This window comes from Diorhabda carinulata, chromosome 4 (genome assembly GCF_026250575.1).
Source record: "Diorhabda carinulata isolate Delta chromosome 4, icDioCari1.1, whole genome shotgun sequence".
Taxonomy (NCBI): domain Eukaryota; kingdom Metazoa; phylum Arthropoda; class Insecta; order Coleoptera; family Chrysomelidae; genus Diorhabda; species Diorhabda carinulata.
Genome location: NC_079463.1, coordinates 5949407 through 5963156, shown reverse-complemented (window position 1 = coordinate 5963156; position 13750 = coordinate 5949407). Strand labels below are relative to the sequence as shown.

At 34.3% G+C, this 13750-nt stretch overlaps 1 protein-coding gene across 2 annotated transcripts in view; it reads right to left on the bottom strand.

Annotated features, from left to right (window-relative positions):
• LOC130892771 (uncharacterized) overlaps positions 1 to 13750 on the bottom strand; it is a 90990-nt gene that overhangs the window by 6944 nt on the left and 70296 nt on the right. The window contains exons 9-17 of one of the 2 annotated variants that reach the window (XM_057798376.1): positions 9365 to 9568; positions 7259 to 7496; positions 6600 to 6780; positions 5502 to 5904; positions 4054 to 4347; positions 3518 to 3738; positions 3107 to 3434; positions 2585 to 3056; positions 815 to 989 (exon numbers count right to left, since the gene is read on the bottom strand). In XM_057798376.1, the coding sequence (XP_057654359.1) occupies positions 815 to 989; positions 2585 to 3056; positions 3107 to 3434; positions 3518 to 3738; positions 4054 to 4347; positions 5502 to 5904; positions 6600 to 6780; positions 7259 to 7496; positions 9365 to 9568 (2516 nt within the window). The remainder of the gene's footprint in view (positions 1 to 814; positions 990 to 2584; positions 3057 to 3106; positions 3435 to 3517; positions 3739 to 4053; positions 4348 to 5501; positions 5905 to 6599; positions 6781 to 7258; positions 7497 to 9364; positions 9569 to 13750) is intronic. The other variant, XM_057798377.1, reaches the window with a different exon arrangement.

Sequence of the window (13750 nt, the reverse complement as noted above, 5' to 3'; positions counted from 1 at the left end):
CTTGGCCAGAGAAGGCTGGAGCCCAAACGCTTGGGGTAGCAAAGTCTACTATTCACGAAGCACTCCGGCGTCTCCGGGAGATTGGTAGCTACGATAGGAGGACAAGTGGGCAACCAAGGGCAACAACGATAGTAGATGATCGATTTATTACGCTGTCAGTATAGAGAGACCTACATTTAAGAGCTCCTGAGGTTCGGGAAAGACTTAAAGTGGACCGAAATATACGTGTAAGTGCAGACAAAGCGCGGCGGAGACTGAGGGAGCATGAATCGTATCAAGGCGACCCGCGACAGGGCTCTAACTTCTGAAAGGGCATTGAAGAGTTAGTATTAACATTGGCCTCGGGAGCAATGGGGAACTGTTTTAATCACGGATGAGTCTCGATTTGGTCTACACCACTCAGACGATCAAGACAGAGTGTGGAGATGACCAGGGAAAATAATTGCTGAATGTACCATTCGTGAATCACGGCCTTTGGTGGGAGGTCAGTTATGGTTTGGGGTGAAATTAATTTCCATGCCCGGACGAACCTGGTTTTTGATAAATAATGGGGCTCTGGCTGCTTGGGGGTACATCGAGGAAGTCCTCCTAGAGGCTGTGATCCCATTTGCTCAATTTATTGGTAAGCAATTCATTTTAATGCTCGTCCACATACCGCCAGAATTGTTACCGAATACTTGGGAATCACTTTTAAATATTAAATGAATTAATTTCAACACAAAATAATCAACGTTATGAAAATTTAGGTTTTAGTCTTGTCTAATTTGTGAAATTTCGGAAAGTTTGTTAGGTTGCTATAAAAAAATCATGTTACCTTAATGAGTTCTTGAGGTGTTATTCGATATAATTTAAGATCCCTCGCTAGTCGCTCCATTACACATTTAAATTCTAATTTAGCATCAAGTTTGCTTGAAGTTTTTGTGCGAATTTTATGTCTTGCCCACGCAAGCATCGCCTCGAATTTCCGAACTTCAGCCACCTCCAAATTTCTGCAAAAAATTCAATGATCACAATATAAAAATCATTTATTTCATATTATTGTAATGACAAATTGATTGATAATAACTATCACTACTAAACAGAAGACATTTTTTTTGGCCTAATTTTGATTTATACATCAAGTTCGATGCTTTTCCAACCATTGTATACTAACGATTTTTCGTTGATCTCAAAATAGGCTTTTGCTTTAGTTACTTCCTCATTTCATTAATGTCTGTATCTTTGGAATATTCTTTTCCATTTCTGGAACCACAATATTAGTTTCTATAGTGAAGAAAGTCGAAATTAATTAACTTAATTTGATCATCGATTTTATCGCCTTTTGTGGGCATGATGTATATTATATATTAGAACTAAGACACTTTAATCAATTTCCTACTGTATATTCTTTAAGAATTTATACATAATTGTGTGATTATAAACAAAATATTCCAGCATTTGTTGTCTGTCTAATCAGCTGATCTTGTCAGTGCTACCATATTAAACATCTTTCCCTTCAAAGATATATCCTAACAAGTTTTGACTGACTTGATCCTCCTGATAACATCACTATTTTCATCTTCAACTTCATAAAATTTAGCATCTATGGTCTGTTTGCACTAGGATTTAAGCACCATTGCGAAAGGCACCATATTTGTTGTTGACTACTCTAGTACAGTTTTTACCAACCCATAGATTTTTGTCTGCAAAGCTTTTGAAGGAGTAAGGAATATAGGCTTCTATACCTGCTAAGATTACTTCCGAAATCTCGTTTGCACAAACTGAAAAGTAATTGGAATTAAAGCAAACATAATTTAAAGGAAATCCTTTAGATGCGTCTATTTGGTTGATAAAAAATGCCAAACGTGATCTACGTGAATCTCGAGTTTGGATTTCTAGTGTACAAGTTGCTGTAATTAGTTTGTGATCTGATGTTCCGAGTGATGCATGTGCGGTTACGTTGTACAGATCAGTGTCTGTTGTTAGAAACAGGTTTAAGAGGTTAGCAAAGTCATCATCTAGATCGGGGACTCTGGTTGGTTCAATGACAAGTTGGGTCAAACCTTGGTTGTTGGCAAAATCTTCAGCTTCCCGTCTTAGTCGTCAGTCACCATCTCGATCAGGGGCTTTGGTTGTTTCAATGATAAGTTGGGTCAATCCGTGGTTGTTGGTAAAATCTTCAGCATCAGCAAGAATCGCTAGGAGGTCTGTAGCAGAAGAATTTTGTTGTTTTTCGAGTCGTTGTTTCAAACCACATTACATCGAATTCTGAACGCTCAAGATTCTCTTCCCGCTGGCTTGATATGTCGTCCCTAACGAACACGTTGGAGCCCATACCTGAATCGGGTATAAGAGTATTCTTCTATTTGATCATATATCTTAATGTTTGGATCTGATTCCTGGGTCACAAGCATCTTTTAATAATTTCTTCGATAGTGGAGAAGTTTGAAATTTGTTTCAATATATTATCAATGTTTAGTACTTTATATATTCTTTCCGTTGCCTGTAAAATGTCTTTGCATGTTCTATATAAGTGACTAGTTAGTTCGGGAGTGAAAAAATCGTGGCAAAAATCTATAATCGAAATAATTCTATTTTTATTTACCTGCACATTATCATCTGGACCATAGATTCACTTAAATTTAGAAACTCATTTGTGTGAAACAAGGTGGAAGCCCTAGTTTCTACAAAGGCGAGTATCATATTAACTAATTCAGAAGCTGAAGTATATCTCCAATAATAATTTTCTAATGAACACAACATACAACAAACCACTTCTATTCTCAAAAACTGTTTGGCGTGATGGAAACATGCTTGTAAAAGTTCTGGTAAATCGTAATGTTCAGCTGCGCAAATAAGGCCGGGTATAGTAGAACACGTTAGGGGACAAGAACCCGTATGAAGATAATCCAGAAGAATCCTGAATGTATCAGCATCGAATTCAATAATGGAGAATTCTGTTTGAGCTAATTTTGCCCTATCAACCTTTTGGGCATCTGCACAAACGCTTAACCTCGGAACGGGTAGTTGAGATAATGATGGTTTATCTTTACCGTCCTTATCTTTACTTTCTTTATCTGAAATAAAATGTATCAATAAGTAGATATGAAAATTATGAGTGTAATACTTGAACAGTCTTGGCTACTTGTCCATTTTTTCTTATCGTCAGCGGAAAGGTGTTGTGCATTATGTTTCCTGATAGATCTCCCCCAACCAGCTGTGATCGTTCCTAGTCTTGTAAAAGCTCTTTTAACCATCGGTGAACTAGGAACGCTCTTTGGTCTAGTGGATTCTATATCGGGAACTTGAAGAAAGTTACTACTTTTAGGACGGGTTTGTTGAGGACTCAAGAGTGTTGGAACAGGACGTGCTAATAGTTCTGCTACAGGAACTTGGGGAGATCCAAACCCAGTCTGAATTCCGTACAACATTTCCTGGAAAACTCGACTTCTAACCTAAATAATTATTTAAATAATATCGATTATTTCATATTTAAATTGAAATTTGTTAACGTTCGTAGTTTTTATTGAGTACTTACTCCCAATATCGCTCTGACACCAACAAGTTTGATTTTCTGCTTTGATTGACCAACTAAGAAGCTAACATCGAACAATTGGGCATTCGTTAGGGTATTCGACTCATTATTTAGAAACATTCTTGTGAAATCTTTTGCAATTTGATCGTAATCTTCAAATTGGTCTCGTACGCTGTCCAATAACGGCGATGAAGGACGCATATGTCCAATTGGTCTCCATGATCCTAGAAAAGCAGCTTTTTTATGTTCAAATTATCAAATAATTGTAGTTGACACAAACATTCCTCTTCTTCCTTTTTGAACAATAAAGAGGATCCTAATTTTCATAAAATTGTAAAGAAATAAGAATAAATATCACAACATTAAAACAGTAATATGACAATCACAGTTGTGAAATACGATGATCTTAATCCACTTTCAATTATAGAAAAAAACGGTTAGTATAGAAAAAGTTCCTTGTCTACGTACTTAAATAACATTGTGTGAAGTCTTGAGAAGTGAGCTACAATACGGAGAATACTTTCCTATAATTTACTCACCCCTCCTGTAAGGTTTCGGTATTTGTCCAGTTTCAGCGTGATTCTGTAAATTAGCTACAATATCTTCTAACATTTGAGATCTAGTCCTTTCCTGCATTCTCGCGAATTTCGGTGCAGAATAACTTGCTCTTTCTCCATTTACAACTTTTGTTAATAACCACTCTCGAAACATGGGGCCCTTATCAAATACACTTTGTTCCCACAAATAAGGTTTATAGGCACCGACTTCATCTCTGGTTACTACAGATACTTCGTAATGAGTAGGTTTTCTTTTAATTCGAGGCGATGTCCGAACTGAAAGAAAATAATGACTGGAATGTAATCTAGCGGATAATCAGTATGTTACAAGTCGACGGCAATGGACAAATGTAGACATTGCGTTCCCACGAGGCTCATTCATATTCTACACTGATGGCTTGAATACGGAAAATGTACAAATAGATGTAGGAGTATATGGTCCAGGAACTAAGCTCGCTACCCCAATAGGCTCGGAACTTTCCATTTTCCGCAGCTTGTAGCGCAAAACTTAGCAACTGCATTACAAAGATATTAATCCTCTAAGATAGCCGTACAAGCAGTTTATTCTTGTGAAATTGAGTCAAAGCTAGTATGGGATTGCACCGAATTTTGATCATCTGGCGAAACAAAGCGGGACAATTACTTTCAGAGGACCACAATCTTACAGAGGTTTTGCAAAAAGCCATCAAGTCATGGTCATAAGAAAGTAGGAAAACGAGAAGAGATCAGAAACATGGAATAAGACCTCAGGTCTGTAACAATCTAAAAGATTTCTTTGCTATTCCGCAACGGAGGATTATGCAACATAACATAACCTAACCTAGAAGTGGTGGTAATATTGGGGGTAGTATTTCAAGCAATTGGAAGGGTGCATTATTATGTTATGTGGAATTTTACAATTTACGGTTTCCGTGAATTGAAAAACTTCATTTCTCTATTGTAAATTGTTTACTATCCACCTAATGTTAAAATGCAATTTAAAGGTTTCAATTTTAGGATTTTCCAACTTTACAAAGTGAATTAGGTATTAAATTAGGTACTAAATTAGGTAATACTTGTAATGAATCCATCACGAGTTGTATTATGTACTTGGACTACCTTTTCGTTTACCTGAAATATCACCGGCTTGAGTTGGCGCATCTTAATTTCAACGGATTAAAAATCGTCACTAGTCTCCATATTGAGGTATTGAATATCATAACATCAAATTTGTGAAATATCATTGAAACTATTTTGTATTAAATTACAACAATTACAATGAATACAATGTATAATCTGCGGCAATATAGGAAATTACTTGTAATGATCACCAGAAAGCTCATTCTACTTTCTTTGAAATTTTCCTTTTTCACAAATTTTGTACTTTTAGAAAATGTATGTAAATGTGAGACAATAAAACTATGCAAATTAATCGAAAATATTAAACTCACCCAAAATAAAAGTGTGTAGAAAATGACTCTTTATACACGCCGGAGAAAAAGAAGTGTTGTCTGCTTCCAAAAATACAACGCACACTATATCATTTCCAATATGCCTTTTTCTCTGCAGCTTTTGCGGGTCGTGTTTTTCATACGGCAATAAAGTACTAACGTGAAACATTATTTCGATGTTTCGCCAATTGGTGTATATCGAATACAATCCAGTTAAATCGTGCACGGTATCCAGCCCACCTTTATATCGATCAAATCCTCTCAGCCGAACTTTCTCGCCAAGAATTTGGAGGAATTCCTCGAACAAAAAGGAATTGTCATTATTGTCCAAGATCTCTTCTTCGGTGTACTGACTTTCTTTCACATATATTACGCCGACTTTGAGTTCTGATTTTATAAATACCTGAAAAATAAGTGTAGCGTCTTTTTATATCAACACATTTTATAAATTTGGGTTAAATTATACGTATAATTGTTGGTTATAGTGAATAACTGCAAAGATATTTCATCTGTTGCTGACTACAGAGAAAAACATGTATTTACTAAGACAAACTTTAATAAAGTAATTAATCATTGTGCTCTAGAGAAGTTCGTTTTAATGTTCTTCTCGGATGTGTATGAGGCGTAAGCTCTGGTGCATGATCTTCGCTCAAATCTCCTCAATGTTCCGGAAACTTGTCCAGGTGACTATGGAAGTGGAGTTTTATGCTTATATTGTATGTACATATTTTTCAATTGTAGCAGAAGGTCTTCTATGAGTTGAATATAAATCTATCTAAGCCTTTAATTCTAATTAAGTCATAGAATTCTAAGATTGAGTATTTGTAGGTGAGTGAAGAGTGAGGTGAGTGAGGTGAAGAAATTTTTTGCGAATGTAAGAAAAGCAGTTCGCGTCTATCTAGTGATTTAACAAACTGTTTTATGGTGCCTTGTTTTATATGTAATGGTAGAAAGATAATAAGCTACTAATAAGTTTAAAATTATATTTATCTTTCTAGACTCCATATTTTCTCTCGAGGGCCAGTTTTTACTTACCCAATACTCTTTGTTATAGCTACTGTCCCAAAGACATATAAAACTGAGAAATAAATAATGTACCTGGTCTAATTTAAGCAATTCTTCGGGTGTATCTGGGAGTTGTCCGAGAGTGAGGGGTGGATTTATATTAACTTCCTTGCCCAAAGATCTAACTACCTCTTCCCTATTATACCGATCGGCAAAAACACAACTGGCAGGAATTAAACCATGGACAGTGTAACTAATAGCCCTAACGAGTATTCTGAAAAATACAAAATTGTACGTTAGATTTCAATATATAAGAAGTGAGTTTTAAATTTCTAAGTTGTAACTTTTGTTTTGTGATATGGCCGATATTATACTGGTATTTATAGTGTTCGTCTTGACTTTTCCTTTGTACAAACTAACAGAAGTACCAAGAAACCTTATTTTAAGTTTGCGAAGTAGTGGTTTATATTTTATTAAATAATATGTAGACTGATATCTTTTGATATCTTTGAAACTATGCCTAAAAGTCTATTGTTATATGTTTTTCAGGACAATACGGTTATAGATGTCACAAATTTATAATAGTTTGAATGAAAGAAGCAATATTTAAACAAAAATTGCGAAAACGTTTAGATAACTGACTCATTACTACAACTTATATTATCAAAGAATGATTTCAATTTTTGGCTAGATCTCATTCCATAAGTCTAAAATAGGGGGCCAAACGAGGCCAAATTTCTTATTAGACTTACCTAAATTGATCCCTAGAATTGAGTGTTTCTTGTTTTATAGATAAAATAACAGGACCGAGATCTTCGTCATTGGTAAAGTAATTCCAATGTTCAGTGCCATAAAAATATTTTTCGTATGTTTCCTGTTCTACACTAGTTAGTTCAAAACCTTGATTTTTCTCCCATTGTTCTTCTATTGTTGTTTTCTTTTTAGGAGAAGACGAATCATCCTCATCATCTTCAAACAAATCATTACAACCTGAAATTTAAACTTTAGTTCATTAAAATCGGATATTAAAAGTTCAAGAGATTTGAAATAAGTATAAAACTAACTTAACTATGGTAGATATTTCAAATAAATAGTTATCGTCTCAAAGATTTAAATTATCACGTTGGAGGTTTCATGATTTCCTCAAAAAATTTCCGATTATTGAGTAAATGGGCACGAACGATGCGCGGCTTTCGCATGTTGTCTCTGTTTGAGGTAGGGCACTGTGGCAAGGGTGTACGTATGAATAAATGAATAAGTTTAAGAGTTATGAAATAATAAAAAATATTATTTTTAAGCCTTTATTTTTAATTTGGAGTTGATGTGTTGTTGAGTTTTCAAATAATTTATTCGCATACTAAATATTTGAATACTAGATTGGGTTAATATAAGCTGGAATTTCTCGAACCCTTGGTGATATTCATAGTGAACACACTGTTTACCCTAATACTACACCAACACTCACAATTACACCGTTAAACAGTTTACCTTCAGTCTCTGAAGACGATAATTTGGTTATCGAAACGCACTTCAGGCAGTGTAATTGTGAGTGTTGGTGTAGTGTTAGGGTTGGTCTGAATTTGGTTAGTTCATGTTTTATTGAGCTCTCAAATAAAGTGATAATATTATGAATAATAATTTGTTTAATATTTCCTGTTTTTGCAAAAAAATAATTCTACTTATTTAAGAGGATATCGTATAGGTGTGAACAGGGAACAAAGCTTGGGCCGTTCCTAAGAACTTTATCAAAAAATGCTTCAAATAAATTTTGTGGAAAATTACTAAAAGTTTACTGGAAAGCAATTGATTTATTTCACATATATACAATTCATATACATAATTAATTTCTCTGATATCATCTTCTGTTATAAATTAAAGAGGTGCTGGGGTCTGCCTGTGCCTGTGCCTCTAGAGACCCTCAGTAGTCGAAATTGTTCATTCTCTACAAAACAAAAATACTTGTATTTAATTATAGTATAATGATATAAAAGTGTTTGCTGTTTATGTATAAAAAGATATCAAGTGTCAAATCTGCTAACCTATAATTTACTACAGAAATACTTATTCCTTCTTCTGCTTCTTTTTTTATAAAGTGACGGATTTTTGAGACGATGTCTCGACCTTGACTATGAACAGTCCGGCACTTCAAATTTTTCTTGGAGCTTTTATAAATGTGTCCAAAAATATGGTTTACTTTTTAAATATATTTGAAATACTGGTTTCATATTCTACAAATAAAATATACTTAGAATGACATATTAGGAATTTTAATTGACCTATAAATATGCAAATCAATCCAAAAATTTGCATCACATGTAAATTTTTTTCTAATATCATTAAAATTTCATTATAAAACATTATATCTATCTTCAATATTAACGGTGACGAATGGGATGTAAAATATAATGATTCAAGTCCATATTGTTTTTCTTTTACTGTACGAAAATTTCAATATACTTACCTTTTACAAAACCACTAATTCAATTATTTACCACTATGAACTAAAAAATTTTGCACACTTTATAACCGCCGAGGATAATTATTTAAAACAATAAAATGAAAAAACACGGAGTCTACACACATTCCTTAGCTGGCCCATTTAGTTTTCAACCGGACTCTACCATGGCTACTCTATTTGCTGGATTTATCGCCCTGTGACCTCTTAATTAAAAATGTCGTGAACGAGACTCATTTTAAATATATTTAAACAAGTGTAATGAGGTTAATGTTGTAGGTTGCAGTCAAAGACACAATTATTAAAAATCCTGGAAATATCACTGAAATCGGTGTATTAGTGCGGAAAGCAGAAAGGGTATTGAATAATTTTATAATAAATCAAGTAGCTATCATACACTTACTTCGATCTTTTCTTTTAAATCCCGAGACGCCATTATCATGATCCATTTGAAGTACGTCATCCTCTTCCCCTTCTTGGATTTCGTTGTCGCGTTCAGATTCACTTTCATCCCAAATGGTATCCGATGTAATCTTTTGCCTTGAACATTCTATCCAGTATCCAGGTGTAGGTATGAAATTGTGCGGAAATTCTTCACAGAACTCATCTGAAAATTAATATATTATAAATTAGTTTATCTTGCGCTTGCATGAGTTTCCCGAGATTGAAGTGTATTTATCTAGTTTTTTTTGAACTTCGATGAGTATCCATAATGTTCAATATCGAAAAAGTAATATTGGAATTAGTCAGCTATATTATCAGCATCAAAATTATCAAGCAATAGCGGCGTTAGGAAAACCAAACTTGCAAATCACACGCAGGAGCATATAGTTTGATACATTTACATCCATACAAAATTGACATTGTACAGGAAATGTCTGAAAAAAAAAACTTCAATTCTTGGAGAAGGCTCTTCTTCTTCTTCTTGAAGCAGATTTTAATTTGTGCGGGTCCATGTATATACAAAACATGCGCTACTTGTTTGAAAAACCTCTCGATAGTTTTCTGAAATGCCTTCGCATTCCAGGAATCTTACAGGTGTTTGAAAAAAACTCCATGACATTTTCAGGACAAACCAATGAAAAGTTTCAAGTTAATTTTTTAATTCATTTATTTTATTGGTACAATTGGTACAAACGCATTTTTTAGAAACCGAAACAAACTTTTTCTTCACGTAACATTACAAAAAAATAAATGCAAACCTGATTTGCCTAACAAACTGTTTTAATTTTGCTATTCAACAGCGTCCGAAAAATTTATTTTTTGATCCATAAATACTGGTAAATAAAACTTTAAAAAGAAGATATGAAAACATTTTGTGATAAGAAATACTGCAAATCCCAGCAATTAAATGGGATTGACGTTCGGGGACAAATATTATGAGGACAAAAAAATAAATTCTAAATCGAAGGGTAAAACTCCAGGTCTTTCCAAGTTTTTCAGGACGTTTTTCAAGTTCCAGGTTTAACAGGACGCGTAAAAAGTCTGCATTCACCTAAAGTCACAGTGTGGAGTGGAATCTCATAATCATATGAACCTTCCAAGAATTCTTCAATATTGAAACATCCAGGAAGAGATTGCCAAATAAAACTTGAAAGGGTCATGACAAACGTCAGAAGTTTGAGTACTCGATATATCGAGAACGGAAGACGTCACCTCCATGATTTTCTTTTCAACAATTTCTGATTGATACAACGTGTTTTAATGGATTTTAAAAGATTATAAAGTTATGCTGTCGCACTCTATATTACTCATCACATCTCTAAGATAATTAGTTATAGAAGGAAATTGGTTTAACAGCAAATAATTTTGTATGTTTCAAGTTTTGTAGCTGGAGGAGTTACGTGTTGTGATTTTGCTTTTAATTACCATATTTTCCTCGGGCTATCATTTATTAATTTACTATATTAGAAAGTTGTTCAGGAATTGTATGCCTTAATACAGTGATGGTTAATTTCCTTAGAATACTATACAATTTGTAAAATATCAATGAAACTATTTGTATCAAATTACGAAAACCAAAAACCGAACGGCTATGCAGTATAATGTACGAAAGTTTACATAAGAAAAAGCTATCTGCAATGTAGATGCCGCGATTGGTTCTGATTAAAAGCTCACTCGCTTAAAACTTGGAATGTTTGGAATTTTTCTGTTCATATAACACAGTATATGGAACTTGCATATACTATTATACTTCAGAAACAAAACACAGACAAAAAAACAACCGAGAAAGCAGAAACAGTTTTTGCGATCAATAATGTCGTGATTTTGGGATTCCAACATTGTAAATCCAACTAAAAATAGCATTAGCTTTCATTGACTTCAAGAAGGAATTCGACATGATGTACTACAAACCCTTAAAAATGAAGGTATTGACAAACTGTATATACAGAAAATCAAGGAAGTTGAAGTTATAGGAAAGATATGCAAAGATATTCAAACTCGAGTACGACAAGATATATTCTAAACGACACCAGAAAAAAAATTCCCTAAACAAAGATCTATACATAGACGGAGAATACCTCAACCACCTTAGATACAGTACTGCCAATTGTGCTGATGAATACCACCAACAAATCAATAAGTTAAACGTAGCGGGTGATGAAGTTGGTCTCAAAATGAACCAATTCTTCTTCATCTTCCCATGCCTGCTTCATTCTAATGAAGGTTGGCAATAATCCTTTGGAATTCCTCACGATCTTCAGTCATGCGTATTAGATTTACGGCATCACGTACATGGAACTTATTTCGAAGGTTTTTCAACCATGAAAATCTTTTTCTACCCAGGCTGCGCCTGCCTTCTATCTTCCCTTCCATGATCAGCTATAACAAGGTATATTTTTGATTTCTAAAAATGTCGCCAAAGTAGGAAGGAATAGTTCTCGTTCTCTGTTAGCACCTCGTCGTTGTTGACCCGATTCGTCCATGGTATTTTAAGAATCCGTCTAAAGAGCCACACTTCAAAAGCTTCCACCTTACGCATGCTGGAGACCTTCAAAGTCCAGCTCTCAACACCATAAAGTAGGATAGTCAAAACATAGCATTGTGTTATTCTCCAGCGTGTTCTCAAGTTAAGGTCATTACTTGTGAGAAGCGATTTTAATTTAAAAAACGTTCTCTTGGCTATCTCTATTCTCGTCGTAATTTCTTCACCTGGGTCCTATCATGAACTTATCAAAGTCAAAGGTAATGTAAAACGAATTGGTAGATCAAGATATTAAAATAAACAGACATAAACGCGATTATATCCAAATCAAGAATGTCACTCTACCTCAAAAAAAGAGGATGGATACTGAAAACTGATATTATGAGAAAACTTCAGTTAACACGCAAAGCATGCTAGGAATGAAAAATCGTGGATAAGACACCAGCTTACGGAGGTTATCCACAGAATAAAAGCACTTAAATGGCTTGGTGACAAAAGCAGACAATAAATGGACCACATGAAGAATACAGTGGTACCGATGAAGCATGAAGGTACCTAGAATATACAATAGACAACAATGGACTCAAATGAAGGATGAATACATAAATATGTAAACAAAACTACAGATGATGATGACAATTACATTATTATTACAAAAAACATTGGATTCATTTTGTTGATTTGATTTTGTTATAATTTGTTGATTTTTTTGTTTTTTTTTACATTTTGTCAGCTCACTGTTGTGTCTGGTTCGTTTAGTGCAAAATTTGATTATCTGAGAAAAAATAATTTTCTTTAAATTTATACCAAAAATGTGATAAAGTGTACTAGTGACGCGAGTGCTGTAAAATCAATTTTTTTATAACTACAATGTATTATTCCATGCAAAAGTACTACAAAAACATTATGGAATGATAAAATAAAAAAATATTCAAAAATTTCATGAAATCAAGTAGCTCTTCTGATTCTTGTCCAACGTTGTAACTCTCTGAAGAATAGGAATACAGTTCGCTCACTGTAAGGTAGAACACCAAACAAATGAACGTAGCTTGGTGTTCAAACTTAGAGTGACCCAACTATACACACCTAATGGATGTAGCGGAGCTGCTTCTTCCAAATTGCTACCTTGTTTTCTCCTTTCGTAGTTTTAGTTATATAAATATCCATTGTATTCTTAAACTGAAATAATAATAAAAATTAGATATTTAACCATTTCCACAAAACTTGTTTACTTACTTGGTCGTACACATTATAAAGCGAACAATTATTAAATTACTTAATCATATTCTAGAGTGAGAGAATCTAGAGTGTTCATTTGGAAGATGTATTCCATGTATTGCTTAATCGAATTCGTTCTAAATGATTTTCTTCTTCATCTTCTTCTTTCTTTAATGTAAGCAAAATGCTTGTTTTCCCTCGTATCCTTCCGCAGTTTAATTATTGGAAAAGTTGACGCTCCATCTCTTGCGGGATCTTCCAACGATTTGGCGCCCTAAGAGCAACTTGTCTCTTGCTATTTTGACCATTCTGTCGTCATTCATTCGATCTATGTGTTCTTTCCACTCTCTCTTTCTTCCCAATATCCATTCGTTTACCTTGTCAATCTTACTTGTCCTTCTAATGTCCTCGCTTTTCTTCCTGCCAAAAAATGGTTTTCCAACGATCCTGCGCACTATTTTCATTTCGGTGGTGTCTAATATTCTCTTTGTGTTCGATGTATCTGGTCTGGTTTCCGCTGTGTATGATGACAACCTTGTAGATTCGTGATTTGGTCTCGATTTCGATATATTTGTTTGCTGAGGTTCGTGCTGCTTTTGCCGCTTGGTTCCTTACCTCCGCTTCGATATATCACCGTATCCCGAT